Raw genomic sequence first — 18,769 nt, 5'->3', positions numbered from 1 at the left:
GGTGTTGATGTGTATGTTTGATTGGGATAAAGAATGGCATTAACATTAGCGCCTATTAACATTAGCACCTATGTATGATGCCTTACGTATATTAAAGATATGATAGTGTATTCTTTATTCTGTAGTTGGTATTCTTCATGCATTAAGTCAGGCGTATTCAACAAAAATGTTTAGGTCCAGCTACATAAAATTAGTTGCTACAAAAAGGTCTGGATAAGCATATTATTTATATATATATATATATATATATATATATATATATATATATATATATATATATATATATATATATATATATAGACAGCCTACATTGCCACAGTGTAGTTTGTACAGTTTCTGTACTCCACTGACAAACTTCCCTCATGGGTACATGTATAATTTTAATATTTAAGTTTTTGAAATGTGGCCAGTAAAAACCCCTGAGTCCTTAATGAGTATTTCTGAGTTTGCTAGTAAGAAGCACAACTGATCTAAAACAGAAAGGGGATCATAAAAGGTAAGGATGGATATACTGTAAGTGAGGAGGAAAGATGGCATAAATGAAGAGGATTGGATAGGAGCACTGCCGTGGAGGTTAGTTTTGGGTTATTGTGAATAAGACCTTCAGGAAATGGATCATTAAAAAAGTATTCTGGCCCTTAAAGCTGAATTTTCATAGAATTAAAATGTTATTTAAATGCTCAATATCTCAATCATAAGTTAGATCTAATGTAAGGTTTTATCTTTTACTATCTTTTCATCACTGTTCTGGTCATCCTAAAATCTTTTTTCTCTGTGTTTGCCTGCTTTGTCATGCTGAAAAGCCGAGCTTTTTTACCCTGACCCACTTTAGGGCATGTACTGCTGTACAACACTCACTGAGAGGGAACTCAAGCAGAATGTCTTTTCAGTATGTGCAGTCATCTAGTTGGTGCTGTGTAAATGTTTAAAGCTCATTGGACGTGTTACCAGCTCCAGCATTTACTGTCAGAGTATTATACGTGTGAATAAGAGGCCATGAGATGTAAGAGAAATGCTCAGGGTTTTTATGTTCTGGCTTCACAGTGCAGTTAGTCATTTTTAACATGAGTCATTACGTGGGAGGTGATGTGGTTCGTGTGTCAGGTGCTGCAGAAATGATGAAGCATGTTATACTGTGGTCTTCAGAATTACTGGCACCCTTCATAAAATGAGCAAAAAGAATTATTGTATAAAATAAACATTACACATGATGATTAAAATTTCCCACACAAACAAGACGTGATTTATTTTTGTTCTAACAAAAAAAAAACATTAAAATAATAGTATTTTCTCTCAAAAATATTTTTGCCAAAATTATAGATACTGTTAATTAGGCTTATTGGTTGATCTGCTCCATTTTAAAATATTGTGATAAATGATGTAATTGTCTAGAACTGATTGCCTAAAAAAAAACAAGAATATATACTATATGCAGGTGAGGTCCAGCTCTGGCTCATGACCACAGATTTTGGTAGGGCAAGAAGAAATTAATAATGACATAGCGTCAAGCAAAATTTAGTCCAAAGGTTATCATGCTTGATTTATGCTATAGGCTACTACCTAGTGATTTTGTAGAGTAACCACGTAATAGGCAGTTGAGAGTTGACAACATACAGTCATCCAGCATACATTCATCTTGTTCTCAGCCTTTGCAGGGGACCCAAGGTCACACGCATTTCTGATGTATAGACATTATCTGATGTATAGACATTATCCACTTTCATAAACCCCCGTGTCTTCATAATTCTCTCTCTCAATCTTTGCAATATATCTTACAATAGAAATGGTTCTATACATCATAGCAACACTGTATGTACTTACATTTTGCCTTTTGTGTGTTCAAATTTACTAGATTTAATTATTCCAATTATTTGCTATAAAACAAGATTTTGGTGGCTAGTCCAATTTAGCATTAAAAACTGGCAACCCTGTTATTAAATGTCCTATCCACTGCTCCTCCTCTTCTGGAAATGTTCACGGAGAGAGCACATGGGGCAGCATGATTCCTGTTCCAGTGGGCCTCTGTTAGCTTTTGTTGCAGTTCCTATTTTTGACCACTAGGTGCAACAATAATTACAGAGCCCCATGATTGCTCAGCATCTAGGCGAACAAATCAATAGAACATCGGTTATATCTGTCAAATAGCAGCATTTTTTTAAATCGCTGGTCACTCAAAACAGGTAATTATCATTTCTTTAAAATTTATGGAGTTGAATTAAGATTAAGTTGAATTATGAATTAAGATTAACATTTGTCGAATATTGTTGGGGCACTCACCCACTTGCCCCTATGGATGAGCCTCTGTTGGTGATGTCTATCTTATTTCAGTGGAAAGAGCCTCACAAGCCCATGGGACTGGGCGGCAGTGTCTCAGCTGTACTGCATGATGCTTATCTGCAATCTGCTCCACAGGCTGTGTGCAAAAGATACCATCAGTAAACAGAGCAGAGGATAATGTTTCATAACAGCTGTGCTGTGTGGGTGCATGAGGGGCTATAATACAAGAAATGTAGATATACGTATATATAAAGTTATCAAAAGGTTCAATATTAGTGTCAACCTCCTGTGTCTGTCTGTAGTTTTTTTTCTCTCAGTGGTATTACTGTTGCTTCAGATAACTATATAATCTACACTACAAAACATCATTATTAAGCATCTCTGTTTTCCTCCTATTCTGCAATTCCCTCATTTCCAGGCTGTTTAGATCAGTTATATGGTTCTCCTCACTTCCTGTTTGCTGGGAGGCTACGTTGTTGTGGATGTCCCTCGATAAGATTAGGCCTGGCTGGCTCTTCCTAATTATGTTACTGCATCCATCACATGTGCATGCATACGGATGTTATTACGCCAGCGTATCAGTTGGGAATAGATGAATACCGTGGAATCAAACGTAAACTGGATATGTCGGAATTGGAACCTGATTGGTCTAGGTTATAGGTTTATGTGCCATGTAGAAACTCTGATCTTAATCATGCCTATTCCTCCAATATCTGAGTGTCTGCTTATTCCTCCTCGTCAGTTTGCACGTGACAATATTCTCTGCAGATGCTCTCTGAAAATGCACACCGTAATCAATCCACTTTTATGTGACGTTAACTTGGACGAGTCTTTAGGCTGGCATTGCCTCTGGCACACTGACTCGTATCCCTGCCTGTGTGTTTGGCCTCCAGTGGGTGTGTGCAGCAGGCTGCGCAGCAGGGAGTGGGAGAGACGGCTGTTTGATTATCCTGATCTGCTGTTTGATTCAATCCTCCAGGGTCTCTGTGGGCCTCCTTCTTTCTTCTTAATGCTCTAAACAAGTCCCTGGCTTCAATCTGATACATGTTGGATTAGAATCCACTGGCAGTGAATCAGTGTGAATGTGTGTGGGCGTGGGTGTACGCATGTGGTCAACTGAGCTGCGTGAATTAGGCGCTGCTGTGTGAGACACAGATACACAGCTTTTTATTATTTTCTCCTTCTGAAATCTGTATGCATTTTCACTGACCTTTACTTCTGGAAATACATGAGTTATTGTAATTTTTGTATTTTATTAAGGGAAAAAAACAACTTTGATCGAGATATACCAAATCAAGCAGTAATGCAAAGAGAAAAATATAAGTGTGGAGGGGGAAAAGGATGGGAAATGCTCCACTAGTCAGAAGGGTTAGCATTGCTTTGTGTGCCAGATGGGACTCTCTCAGGAGGTGTGGGGAAATAGTTAGCAAGGATCAATAAAGCCAGTCATTGTGCAGCAGCTTCCCCTCACTTCCCAATTCCTGGCTGGATTGATGTGTGCCAGACACTCCTCCAGGCCCTGTAGAGTGCTTAGAGCTTAGCCCAACTTTGATATATTCTCTGTCTGGTCGTTACAGGAAATGCCAAATGAGCCTTTTTACAGTTAATGTTCCTGACAAGTGACGTGACCAATTTCTGCAGATCAGCCTTGTGTTTCCTTGAAAGCATTTATGACTAGATAAGGTACCTCTTGGGTTTTTGCCTGCTAACAGTGCTATTTACAAAAAGCACCGCTGACACATACTAGCAGTTCATTAATTTTTTTAAGGAATAGGAAAACAATGGGGAGTGCTGTTTTTTTGGAAAATAAACAATGACAGCGTGGTGTGATGTGTCCCATTCAAAGCAATTTGCAATTTGCTAACCATTCTTTTGGTTATTAAAGAATGACACACATTTTGACCATTTATAGTTACATTTAATGTTGTGGAACCATGAACCAATGTAGTTCTTGTTATCACTTACATTATAACAGTCATTCCCTCACTTTTTCTTGTAGTTAATAAAAAGAAATATGGCTTTTTGTAGATTAAGTGCAAAAAAACGCAACATCCTTCTTTCTGAAAACTTTCCTGTGGCAGAAACCTTAAAGGAACAGCTTTACTACTGACTGCTGCAAAGTGATGACACTGGAGACTCCATCCATAAAAGATGTTTTTAAATCTGTTTTTTTTATTATTATTATTCTTAGATTATGTGCAGCACCTTACAAGTGCCTGTGAATGAGCCATTACACAAATGATAATGTATTATAAAGAGCCCATTAATATAAACCTGTGATTTGATTTGCAGTCAGCACTAATGTCAGAGCTTCTGTTATGGAAAATTAATCAACACCTTCTGACTAATCAGAATAAAGAACTGAACAGCCCTGTGGTATAAGTGTACCACTCAGTAAGACTATAAATATCGACACAGCGTGATTTAATAATGCATGAAGGCCTCTGTTCTGATCTCTAAGGTCATGGGTCAGTTTCTACTTATCTTTTTTTGAACTGCCATTCATTTTACAAACACGCACACACACACTCAGAGTTCAGGCTGTCTGCCACAGTGAGTAGTGTCTGGTTAAATCCCTTTGAATCTTCTGTGTATTTGTGTTTTGTGCACACTGGTATTCAGGTGGTCCGGTGTCTGAGTTCATCTTTCACTTTATCTGCAGGATTGAAAAAACGTACCAGGAAAGCCTTTGGGATACGGAAAAAAGAGAAGGACACTGATTCCACGTAAGTTGAATTTTTGATCCAGGATATGAAACAGTCTTTACAAACTGATCTACTGCAGAATTTTTGAAGTATAAACAAAATTAAATCCCTCACATGGTTCATATTTGTCTCTGAAGACTGCAGTGCTGTTTTCCATGCAGTCGTTTAGTCAATAGCTAAGCAGACTAATTCTCGGCTAGATCACTGAATGTGTCATGACTGTAAGCTGCTTAAGTGGACTCTCTCTGCACGTTTGATGACAGAAAGCACGCTTGAGTGTTTTAGGGAGAATTAACTCAACTAAGTGAAGCTTTTTCAGTCCATTATGGACCAGCAGCTCCAGCCATAACCTACATTTTGTGTCTCTTTGAGTGTATAAGTGTGTTTGTGTTAAAATCCAGGGAACAGGTATTTGAGTGTAAAACTGAGTTTGGAGAGCAGGACACATGCCTCTCTTTTTCTCTCTTTCTCTCACAGAGGTTCACCAGACAGAGAAGGAGGAGTAAGTACTTCTTTGCCAGCTTTTGTCTGAATATTATTTGTAACTTTTTCCTCAATAGTTAAATTTCTCTGTTTATAAATAGCTTTTAGATATCATTTTGGTCTACATTCATCTTGCATTAATGGTATTCATTTTCCAGGTTTGCCCTATGCAAGCAATATTTTACATTAAGCACATAAATCTGTTGAAACTAAGTAGCTTGATAAATATGAAATTATTGGGTAAATGCTAAGGTTGTGAAAGCTGAATAATCTTCAGTAAGCAGACATAAATAAGCCGTTTTTCGTTTCCTGTTCTATGGGCCTCCACAACAGGACCAGCAAGAGTCCTTGAATCAGCACTAAAACATGTCCTGAGTGTAGTCATGTAGTCAAAAAAGAACCACAAAGAACCACCACCCTGCACATTTTGGTATTTTCCCTACTCTAACTTACCCAGTTCAACCTACAATGCAATGCATAAGTATTTACCCCCTTGAACCATTTGATTTACACAATATGTATTAAAGAGTTACTTATGCGTGGCACTGTAGTTCAGGCTTGCTGATTAGCTGAGGTTGGTGTATCTGTGGTATATGGGATAAATTTAGGATTGTAGGAATGGGCTTTGAACATCTCTCTCCCCCCACCCCCTCCCACTCTGTGCCATGCGGGTCACTATCAATCCATTCCTTATGCTGTTTAATGCTGGCCAGAGCTCTCCCTTCTTCTTTAGAAATTCAGGAAAGTGTCATTTCATTGGCCATGATCCTTTGGTCAGGGTTAAACCTTTCCCAGTATAAACTGTCAGTGTCTCAGGAAGTCTGACTCTTTCTCTTTTGCCTTCCTGTCCTTTCCACAGCCGTGTCTTCTTTAGGTAATTCAAATACTCTCTCTCTCTCTTTCCATGCTGCATTTAATTCCTCTGTAATAAAATATTCATAGACAGGTCTCAGGTCAAATTTTTACTCAGTACATCAGTCTGAGACAGCAATAACACTAAAATGTGTAGGGTGGTGGTACCTCAGGACCGGGATTGAAAGACACTGATCTAGCTCATTGTGTATATAAAGTTTACTGGATGTGGATAAAATTATGTTATGTAACTGATTTCTGATTGATTCACTCATAGCCACAGAAGAAGAGCAATGGAGCTCCTAATGGATTCTACGGCGAGATTGATTGGGACCGATATGTAAGCAATTTGTTTTTATTGAATTAGGAGAAAGTTGTTAAAATATATTCAATTATTCTCTCTTCATGTTTATTATTCAACTAGAATTTGAAAGGAGATTGATATATTGGTAGCCTGAAATAAAAATTAAATCATTAACATACAGTTCAGTGCCAGCATTCTTTACATGATAGCCTACTCTGCTTATACGAAACCTAGAGTATAAATAAAACTAAACACCGCATTTAACCAGAAACGGGTACTTATTTTTAACAGTTTCAAACAAAAACTTCTTCAAAGCACCTATCTTCAAAAACCCAGCTACAGCAACTATCTTCATGTAGCCAGGCGCATAGGAAGTGATGAATTTAGGACAGGAAGTTAGACCTATTGGGAAAATGTTTAGGTTTAGCTTTCTTGAAATCGCACTGGAACAGAAAAATAAAGTTATTAACCAGTTACACATAACAATTTAGTGATTTTCTTTCTTTGCATTTTTAAACATGGTCAATCAAAAATTCTGTTCTTTTTTTGTTGTTGTTGTCCCCTGTAACATTTCTAATCCCTTATCTTGCTGCAGGCTCATATTTCATTTTTAACATCTTGGAATTCTATTACTTGTACATAAGTTGTAAAATAGAGGCACATCTCTTTTGTTATTAAAAACTATCTATCTATCAATATCTGGTCCTGTTGAAATCACTTTAGCTGACTCTTACTGCTCTATGTTGTAGAACTCTCCCATGGTGGATGACGAAGGTTACAGCATCAGACCAGATGAAGATGGAGATATCCTGACCTGCACCTATGCTATATGAGAGACCATTTTATTAGAATATCTTCTGTATTAGTTGTCAGTGTCTGGCACACGTCATAGCACTTGTGACAAATGTATAATAAAGTGTCACTACTTTTTTTTCTGTTTGACCAGAAGTGCTATCCTTAACAGCTAACTACCAACCCCTAAAGACAAGTCCCACTTCTTCTCATCCAGTGAGTCGGAGGAAGAGGAGGACCACCGCAAAAAATTTAAGATCAAGATCAAACCCCTGCTTGCTGACAATGCTGAGTTTGTGGCTCCTTCGGTAGATGAATTAAAAGCCTCCATAGGCAACATAGCTCTGTCTCCTTCTCCTCTGGTGAGTCCCGCCTACGTTACCTATAATTTGTAGTCCATGTATGGTATTTCGTCCTGTCTCCCACACTGTTGCTATGTTTTTAATATTTTTTATGTCTGCTCATGCTTTTTAGTTAGTGTAGTGTATGAGAAATATTCATTTTGACATACCACAACACTTTTTTTATTGTACTGACAGTAAAAACACTCGGGAATGCATGAACTGATTTCATGCACTGTTGGGTTTAATTATAGACACTCCATACATGAAGGCAGTGATGGTACAGCTCTCTGTGCTGCTCCCTGATTAATGACCGACTCTCAGGGTGTGACCACAGCTTTGGACTCTTCACCTCCTACATATCCTCATTTACTGAGCCACATGTTGACATAGCCACAAGCCAGCATGTCTGTTTTGGAGACTGCTGATATTGAGTCAAACATGCAGTGTTTTCTGCGGGAGCCATGTTTTTAGAAGGTCAGGTGCTGTCAGTGAGCTTGTTTTGTAGCTGTTTAACAAATGAGGATAGTCGTCAACTTATTACTGCTTACTCAATTACATGCTCATTCATTGAACTGGGTGCTAAGACATTGAATGAGCAAGCAGTTTGTATATAAATGGAAGTCTGTAATTGTTTTGACTTGAGTATTAATTTCTGATGAGAAATATCCTCGTGTAGTCACAGAATATTCAATCTATTTCCCACAATGGTACTTTATTCAAACTATCCTACCAGACAAATGGGGTTAGTGCCTTGTTAGTGAATGTCAGTATCTTAGCAATGAAGCCAGCCTCAAACCATTTCCTTATAGCTGCCTTCGTAGCTGCCTTTTAATACACTGACTTATAAGACAGCATAGGCAGCAAGAGAGCCATCATATGTCATAACCTTTCAGAGATTCAAACACAACCAGACTACTGTTTCCTAAATATCAGCTAATTGGCTGTAATTATAAGTTAGTAACATAAGCTAGCTCCATTAGCTGTGAGGATGAGTATAGTTAGTTATTTTATCTTTGACCACAGAACCACTTCTATTCTGCCAACACGGATGACTTGTATATGTCCAATAAAAAAGTATCTAAATTTTAGCTATCTAAAAAACTAGACCTGCCAACCTTCACACACTTGCGTAGGAGCTTCACATTTTAACACCAGCATACACTAGTACTTTAAGCCATTATTCAAAATTTCTCAGAACAGAGCAATCTTTTCACTTTTTCCACAATAAAAATGGAAGATGTGTCAATCAACACATGAATCCATTTCATATTAGTAATCTTGTTGCTGATACTCTCGATGCAGCTTGATTTTCTCACGCTGACATGGTGGCCTCACTTTCTGTCAAGGTAAATAAAAAATGTTTTTTGATGAGTTTATTAATGTGATAAAAAAAAAAATCAGTGTATATTTGACTTAGCTAACATTAGACATGTATATATACTATATGGTCAAAGGTTTGTGGACACATGACCATCACAACTGTATATGCTTTTTGAACATCCCGTTCTAAACGTAGCCCCCCTTTGCTGTTATAATAATCTCTTCTCTTCTGGGAAGTCTTTCTCTTAGTTTTTGGAATGTGGCTGTGGGGAATTGTGATCATTTAGCCACAAGAGCATTAGTGAGATCAGGCACTGATGTCATGTGAGAAGGCCCAGGACGCAGTCTGTGTTCCAATTCATCCCAAATGTGTTCAGTGGGGTTGAGGTCAGTGCTCTGTGGAGGCCACTTGAGTTCTTACACTCCAATCTTGGTAAACCATGTCTTTATGGACCTTGCTTTGTGCACAGGGGCATTGTCATGCTGGAACATGTTTGGGCCTTTTAGTTCCAGTGAAGGGAAATTCATATGGATGTGATGGTCAGGTGTCCACTTACTTTTGGCCATATAATGTAGTTAACGTCAGTAAACTATATTTATTAGGGATGCACCAAAATTTCAGCTGTCAATAATGGTCAGAACAGCCCTTTTGGTTTTCAACCAAAAGAGAAAAAAGGCTTAAAATTTGGACTCAAAAAGAAGATTAAATAAGCCAACAATGAATTAGACGCTGGTCAGTGATCAGTTTGAGCAACAAAACAATAGTGAAAAATATCGGTTGTCTGAGGCCCATGTCACGGTTTCTACAAGAGATATTAGAGAAGCATATGTAAAAGGACTACATCATAAATGGATTATGTTATGTTTTTTACTGTTTGCTGCATTTTTACTCCCTCCCCTTTTACACTCCCTTCTTTCCATGGGCCTAAGTTTTATTCCTTTTTGGCGTTGGCAAGTCTGCAAGCAATTCACTTACGTCTGTAAACATATTCTGTTAGATCGACAGATCTTCCCACTTTGATTGTTAGTCTGGAACAGAATTATTGGAGTGCTTAAGCCAAGAAGGATACATATAATTCTGCCTTGATATTTGGCCAAAAACGGCACCTTGGTGGGCAGCTTCCTTCTGATTGGGACAATGTTATCTTAGGAATGCACAAACACTACCCAAAATGCTGCCTACCTAGGAAGCTGCCTTCTGATTAGAACAAACTGCATGCTTCCTTTTATATTTTATAAATATCAAGCTACATTGCACTTGCAAATCATAATAAAGTAAATATTTATAATTTTTTTTGAAAACACAAAAAGGTCAAATGAGTCTTTTCATAGCATGATTGACTCTGATGGTGCACTTGAGGTGAGACGTGTTCTCGCTGACCTAATGCAATGGGTCTAGTGCGCACTAAGTCTCAGGTGTGCTGGAGGACTGAGTGCTCTTCCTCAATAATTCAGCTCGGAAACTAGGCACAGTGACGCTGCATGACGTAACACTGTAAGAACAGAAGCACGAATGCAGCGTGTGTCATATGAAAACCACATCACTGAATTATTCACACACATGCACTGAAGCAAGAATCACAGCAAGGCAAGTCTGCATGGAAATTTCACTAAGCATGTTTTCTTACGGTCAGGCGGGGCATACGGTGCATAGGTATGCATGAGCAGAAATATAGTATAAAGCACTCTGGTAGTGATAGTAATTGAGAGAAAGGATATCCCTTACCTCTTCTCCTTTTCCACAGCCTTTGGCTTAAAGCAGCATGCATTATAAAACTCTGCAGTTATAGGTAGAACCTTTAAAATAAACATTTGTACAGTCCGGTGCCTATGGCATTTGTGTAACAACACGGGAAAATTTTTCACATGGTGAAAGTTTGACATTTTTTACTATATATGTAGGTCTGAAAACTACATGCTTTCCTGAACTGAAATAGCATTTTAAAGTCTGGTTACCTCCAGGGAGGAAGAGAAAAGAAAAAAGAGAAAATTGCTTTTAAATATTCTATTCCACTTCTGCTGAAAGACACCAATACACTGACTGTCTAAAAGACACACTTTTAATATTTAAAATGTAATAAATAAGATATGCAGATTGGAAATATGACCATGAAATGTATGTAGATCTCTATGACAGCCTTTATTTTTTATTTTTTTTATACATCCAGCAATCATTCCATGTGTAGTAAAACTGTCCCTGATTTTTTTATATGTATAAAAAGGACAAGAGTTTAATGTTAAATATCTGTGTTGTCATCTCTATATTATCTCAGTTAAACATAAATATTTAATAACTTCTATATTTATATACCCTATATATACACCAATCAGCCATAACATTAAAACCACTGACAGGTGAAGTGAATAACATTGATTATACAGTGGCACTTGTCAAGGGGTGGGATATATTAGGCAGCAAGTGAACAGCCAGTTCTCAAAGTTGATGTGTTACAAGGGCCAAAATGTGATGGCTAGACAACTGGGTCAGAGCATCTCCAAAACGACAGGCCTTGTGGGATGTTCCCGGTATGCAGTGGTTAGTACCTACTAAAAGTGGTCCAAGGAAGGACAAGCAGTGAGCCAGCGTCAGGGTCATGGTCACCCAAGGCTCATTGATGTGCAAGGGGAGTGAAGGCTAGCCCATCTGGCCCATCTAGAAAGATGTCATCTAGAAAGGTGTCAGAACAGAAGAAGTGCATCGCAGCTTGCTGTGTTTGGGGCTGCGTAGCCACAGACCGGTCAGAGTGCCCATGCTGACCCCTGTCCACTGCCGAAAGCACCTACAATGGGCATGTGAGCATCAGACCTGGGCCATGGAGCAATGGAAGAAGATGGCCTGGTCTGATGAATCATGTATTCTTTTACATCACGTGGACGGCTGGGTGCATGTGTGTGTCACTCACCTGGGGAAGTGATGGCACTAGGATGCACTATGGGAAGATGACAAGCTGGCGGAGGAAGTGTGATGCTTTGGGCAGTTTTCTCCTGGGAAACCTTGGGTCCTGGCATTCATGTGGATGTTACTTTGACACGTACCACCTACCTAAACATTGTTGCAGACCAAGTATACCCCTTCATGGTTCCCTAATGGCAGTGGCCTTGTTCAGCAGGTTAATGCACCCTGCCACACTGCAAAAATTGTTCAGAAATGGTTTGAGGAATATGACAAAGAGTTCAGGGTGTTGACTTGGCCTCCACATTCCCCCGATCTCAATCCGAGTGAGCATCTGTGGGATGTGCTGGACAAACAAGTCCGATTCATGGAGGGTTCACCTCACAACTTACAGGACTTGCTTGGTGCCAGATAACAAAGCATACTTTCAGAGGTCTTGTAGAGTCCATGCCTCGATGGGTCAGGGCTGTTTTGGCGGCACAAGTGGGACTTACACAATATTAGGCAGGTGGTTTTAATGTTATGGCCAAAGTATAGACCCAAATTTCCCAAAATTCTTTTTTTATGTGTCTGTAATTTCTTTAGCCCATATAATAAGATGTTACACTGTTAAACAGAGACACTTGGTTAGTGTAGTACAAAATGCTTATGCTCATCAAATCCACACACTGTATTTCAGTCTGTGCTGAGCTCATGGTTTCATTTGTAATTAGTGGTGGCTTATGTATATATATATATATATATATATATATATATATATATATATGTATGTAGAGATGGGACACCAATATAAACCTGTGCAATTTTTCTTATACAGTTTTACGTGGAGCAACACTGTGGTGCTGCATCATTACTCCAGGGTCCCGGGTTCCCAGAACCATATCAGTAGATGGATTGGCTATGCTAATTTGCCCCTGGGTGTGAATGAGGGTATGAATGTTTGTGCATGGTGCCCTGTGACAGACCAGTTTTCCTATTCAGTGGGTATTCCTGTGGTAGCTTCCAGATCCACTGTGACCCTGACCAGAGGTTACTGAGGAAGAAAGAATAAATGCGTTTTTATCAGGATTGGTTAAAGCTACTAGTGCAACTTCTGTATTTGCATTAAATATTACTTTTCAAAGTTTTTATGTCTAGTAACCTCAGGTCCCTGGTTTAAATTTAAATTCAATTGAAATTTTCAGTATCATTTTACTGCAAGTTATGATATGAAATTTTCGGTTCATTGCCCACCCCTACTTGTAACCATAGTGATGGATTGAGCATGAAATCTGATCAAAGGTTAACTGGCCTGGTAAGCTAAACAAGAGAAACGCAGCTCTCATTGTATTTGGTGCAGTACTTGAGAACATAGTGATAATTTGTGTAGGCTGTTGTATTCTCTTGGGAGTGAGCTGAGTCGAGCTGAAACATTACACAAAGGCCCAGGCTTTCCTAATATAGCACACAGAGGAACCATGTGCTGGGTTGCCGGTGGTGTTTGGGATTTATTGATAAGACCTGCACTATGGTTAGGACTCTTGTGTATGGTTAGTCATCCATTAAATTCTTAACAAAGCTCCCAAAAATAAACAGCTCCGCGTTTGTTCATTTTGAGAGTTGCCTAAAATCAGAACTGTATTTCAAATTCTCATGCAGGATCCTTTTTTAACTGAATGGTGGATCTATGATAAATTCATAACCATCATTGTTTTGCCACATTTTTATGTGCATTTATATAGGTGATTTCTTTAATCCATCTATGATTAAGAGCCGATGCTTATTAGAAAATAGACCACAATATTAATGCATTCATTTTATTTTCTAATTTGCAAGAGTTAGAAGTGTATTTCATGCCATTTCATTCACCTGCAGTCCCAGGCCTATGAGACCACACCTGCACTAATGTAGTTTCTTTCTTTCCTTCTCCCTCTCTCTAATGCTGGCCTCCTCAGAGGAGCAGTCCGGTAAGCTCTTTCTCCGTCTGTCTCTTCAGGAGTGCTGTGCTCTCTTTCTTATCACAGAGGATTCATGGGCAGTGCTTGGCATGGTTCAGGGTCTGTTTGGTGCTTGGAATTAATACTAAGACAGATGTAGTTGCAGCTGAGTTTCCTTGAGTTGTTGCAGAGCCAGTGTTTTATGTAGGTCTTGCAGAATATAGGCTTATTTGGCAGTTATTTTTTGTAGTCAGTATGTTTTTTTTTATAGGTAGACTGGGGTTTTAAATACATTTAGAATAAATTGAGCATTATAACAAAGAAGAGAATAGTTTGTTTCCTCACACATTTGGTACATGACAACTACATAAGCTATGTTCATAGAGCAACATGACACATACTGTACATAACCCATGCTCATAGTGCTACTTGACAACTACATATGCTATGTTCATAGAGCTACACCATAACTACATAAGCCATGTTTATAGAGCAACATGACACATACTGTACATAACCCATGCTCATAGTGCTGCTTGACAACTACATAAGCTATGTTCATAGAGCTACACCATAACTACATAAGCCATGTTTATAGAGCAACATGACACATACACAAGCCATGCTCGTAGATGTACATTTTACCTACATAAGCCATCTTCATAGCGCAACGGGACACTTATATAAACCATCTTAATAGAGCTACATGACACCTACATAAGCCATGATCATAAAGCTATATGACACCTACATAAGCCATGTTAATAGAGCTACATAACATACATAAGCCTTTCAAAACAACTGGCATAATACCATGTAAATGTTTACAGTAAAGGCTGACTCCAACAGGTGTCAGCTGTCATAAAGACAGTTTTCTGACTTGTATTGTCTAGTTGCCATAACACCTGGGTCAGGTAACAGATTCTCTTGACAGAAGGTTGTGTTATGACACTTTCTGGGCTGACTCACATTTGAACCTCATGGCAGCTAATTTTGTAGTGTTGTAGTGACATGCTTGCCAAGATTTGTATATACAGTATAATCAAGATAAATAAATCCCTGACTTACGACATAACCATGACACTATTCTATTCTATTCTATTCTATTCTATTCTGGCTCCTAAGTAAAGTGTATAGTATTTTTTAAAAACCCTATGACACAACTGTGACAACATAATGACAAATTTAGGTATATATTTAATGTTTGAGATCACCATTATGTTCCATCATGTCATCATGTCAGAACTGCACAGAGATACAAAGTCAGTTATCATGACATTCTGAAGTAAATCAACCCAGAATGTGTCATAACACAACCTTATGTCAATAAAATGTGTCATTTGACTATAATTTTATGTCACCTTTATATCAAAATCTCCAAAAAAATAAATAAAATAAAAATAAACCCTTTATATAATACCTGAGGCCTAATTAAATAAGCCTGTATAAATGTTTATGTAGGCCAGATGGTCAAAAAGGGTTTGTGTAGGTGTTATGCAGCCCTAACGTCAAAAAGCTAAGTGTTACCAATTTTTTAATGTCTAGAACTCTGTCTAATAGTATTGTACACTACATGTGTATATATATCACATAGTTAAAGAGTACAGTCACCAGTTCAGCTAGCAGCTGCTAGTTTGAAAAGCAGTATTTCTGTAATTTCATATTCTAAAACCAATACTATAGATGAATGCACAGTGTTGGTGGGTCTTCACCCACCTGTGGTCTTGTTAGTCTTGTTTTGAGCTTTAACTGGCTGTTTTGTGTAGTCCTCAATCTAACAAGAATTGACTTTGAATTGACTTGCAGAAGAGTATAAACTGAGTCACATGAGTTGCCATTTGCAGGTTAAGGTGAGGAGACTTTTCACCTGTGAACACAACATAGCTGAAGCAATTTCCTTGGTGGTTTGTATGGTTGGTCTATTTGAACCACATTGAGTCATATTGGTAATATTGCTAACCACCTATCTTGCTATCCCCTAGTGAGCTAATAGCATGATTTCCCCAAGAAATTGAGCAAGCGATGGTAGCCAGTGATGAACTTAGTATTGAAACACAGATTTCAGGAGTCACTTCCAAATTGCTGAGTAACTTCCTTGAGTAGTGTTTAGGCCAAACACGAAAAAGGTACTTTCTTTAGCATGGACAGAGATGGATAATGGGAGAAGGGGAAAGGGCTTTGAAACACAGTTTGGTTTTGTTTTAACTTTGAGTGTTGCCAAAAATATGGCAAGGTGTGAAAAGAATAAGGGCAGCTGCTTTTTAGACCGGATTTGAGAGTGAGTAGAAAATCGTTTGGAGATTAATCTCGGTGTTCTGGGTATACACATAATTTCTAGACACCATGTTAAAATAACAAGCAGTCACCATGTTATTTTCCAGAGAGTATTGTTCATGTTAGCAACCTCCCACCTGTGTTTTAAATGTGTAAGGTGTATTTGAAGATATATTATATTTGTACTTGTCACTTCACTTTACTGGAGGTAGTTTGTATAAGCTGCTTTCTTTGTAAGACCTCCCATTGTGCACAGTGGAAAATAGCAGCAATAGCATTAAATATTCTGGATTATCTATAAAGGGTTTGTTCAGACAAAAATGTGAACAGTGAACAGAAGGCAGCAGGCCATGAAACTAGCACTTAGCATGGTCATGGTAAGTGTCCTGCTGACTAGAAAATACTCTTTGGCATGTTAGCATTTTTTTTAGCTTATTAATTACTTTATTAACACTCCAAGTCTGGAAATGTAAATGAAAGTGTAATTTTTACACTTGTGCAATGTTTCAGTTCAGATATTTACGAAATCACTTTTTAACCTTGGGGCTTTGTCTGAAAACATGAACCTGTCTTTTTCTGAACTTTTTACAACAGCTAGAATCATGGTGTCAAATGCGGTTTGGTTTGGGTTTGAATGCTTCACTTTCTATTCTCTAAACAAAGTTTATTTTAAGAGTGTGTATTACTGATTTGTCACTCTCTGACCAGGTGTCTCTTCTCTCTTCCTTTTTGCTGGTCACAGAGACGTAGCCCGGTAAGTGTTGTATTCAAGCTTTTTTTGTTTTCTAACACTCTCTGTAGTCCTTTAGCTGAAACAGGTCTAGGGTTGCGAAGGCTGTGAGGACTGTGAGTGTTTTAATAATTAATAATTTAGTGCCATGTATGTGTAACAGCTGTGCTACACTTCAAGGTCATTTATATTGATGTGCTTTGTGCTGAGCACTTTACCTGCACCATAATGACTAAAACACTCATGTGAGCACAAGACTGCTTACACTGCAATACATTTTATGAAAGCATAAGCAGTCAAGTATGCTGCAAAGAAGCACTACATGATGATGAGGATGATGATTATTATTATTAGTAGTAGTAGTAGTAATAGAGATCCCAACATTAATACCATGAAAATATGATTAAAAGATGTGTGTTGTGTGTCCCAAAATCTTACCTAATTACAATTCAGTGGCAGAATTTGTTTTTCATCTTGTTTATCAGATTTGACATTCATATTACATCATCATCATTATTATTATCATCATGATTATTCCATGATATATTTTACATTGCCACCAAAGCTGAGCTCTACTCGTGAGGGAATTCCCTGCAATTAATGTTAAACTGCCTGATAATAGCTATTTTTGTATTATTATTATTATTATTATTCCAGTAGTTAGAGTAGTAGTAGGGTTTGTATTATTACAACATTATGAATGACAAGAGATAATAATTAGTATAACCATTATTACTTCTAATAATAATAATAATGCTTAAAATAATAAAAAGAATATAAAACAAAATGGTCTTGCTCTTGTCATTCAGTTGTGTGTTGAGCACAGTGAAGTTTTGTTACACAGTCCTCTGTCCTTCTGCATCTGATATTTTTCAAGATTTCAGAAAACAAGCTTTTGTTTGATAAATTAGTGGTCAATAAATTTACTAGTTTTTTTGTGAGTCATTCGGTGTTTTGTCTTCTGTTTTGTTCCAGGGTCTGGCAAAAAGAGATTTGACTAGTGAGTACATTTTGAAAAATATGAATGCTGTAACCCTTGCAATTTAGTCTCTGAATTGAGCACAGTACTGTTTTGTGATTTAAAATAGACAGTGTAAATGATGTGTTAGAGTCTACTTGGATGTTCTTTTAAAAAAAAATTTAGGCATGTGTGGTTTGTTCTTAGGTGAAGAAATCGAAATTGCACGACCAAGACGTTCCGTTCCCACTGTTACTCCAGCCTCAGTCCCCTCACCTGCACCTGCACCTGCACCTGCACCTGCACCAGAACCTCCTAGGTACGTACACACACACACACACACACACACACACACACAAACAATCACAATCAATGTTTGATGTCCCATTGCATTACATGATTTATACAGCTCTAAGTGAAGAAAAATTAAAAGGTTTAGATCTGGAAATAGTTGCCGATTGGATGAGATCAGAGCTCCAAGGTTTCTTTACATTACACACATCTGCTTTGCTGTTTGCCTTCTCTCTATTTCAGAAGTAAGAAATCTCCAGTGCCAGAGGATGCAGTAGCCTTATTTGGCCCTCCACTGGAGACAGCATTTGAAGAGCAGAGGACAGAAGGTACAAAGAGCCAGCCCTTAATGATTTTGAAGTACTCTGATTATTACTGATTACTGATCACTGAATGTTTCAGCTTAGTGTCGATGTAATGCACAGGAGATACACAACCATTCAATTAGTGTCCTGTATCCCTTCACATGCTTCCATTCATGTACATTTGTGATGTTTGGATTTGTAAAGAATATAACAAGGGATTATACTGTTTTCTACAATGTTCCAGATCTGTTTGATACAATTCTACATAGTCTCATGTTCAGATCGTTAATCATATATTTTCACCAAACACACTAATTCTAGATTT

General features: G+C 38.0%; 1 protein-coding gene across 18 annotated transcripts in view; it reads left to right on the top strand.

Annotated features, from left to right (window-relative positions):
* Positions 1-18,769, top strand: part of sgip1a (SH3GL interacting endocytic adaptor 1a) — an 85,313-nt gene that overhangs the window by 47,905 nt on the left and 18,639 nt on the right. For all 18 annotated transcript variants that reach the window (XM_053232137.1, XM_053232134.1, XM_053232135.1 and 15 more), the window contains 9 exons: positions 4,940-5,003; positions 5,460-5,484; positions 6,595-6,657; positions 7,371-7,425; positions 7,594-7,775; positions 16,903-16,914; positions 17,866-17,890; positions 18,056-18,167; positions 18,383-18,468. In XM_053232137.1, coding sequence (XP_053088112.1) covers positions 4,940-5,003; positions 5,460-5,484; positions 6,595-6,657; positions 7,371-7,425; positions 7,594-7,775; positions 16,903-16,914; positions 17,866-17,890; positions 18,056-18,167; positions 18,383-18,468 — 624 coding nt within the window. The remainder of the gene's footprint in view (positions 1-4,939; positions 5,004-5,459; positions 5,485-6,594; positions 6,658-7,370; positions 7,426-7,593; positions 7,776-16,902; positions 16,915-17,865; positions 17,891-18,055; positions 18,168-18,382; positions 18,469-18,769) is intronic.

The sequence above is a fragment of the Pangasianodon hypophthalmus genome, chromosome 2 (assembly GCF_027358585.1).
Source record: "Pangasianodon hypophthalmus isolate fPanHyp1 chromosome 2, fPanHyp1.pri, whole genome shotgun sequence".
In the NCBI taxonomy this organism is placed as follows: Eukaryota; Metazoa; Chordata; class Actinopteri; order Siluriformes; family Pangasiidae; genus Pangasianodon; species Pangasianodon hypophthalmus.
This window is presented reverse-complemented; position numbering and strand designations above follow the sequence as displayed.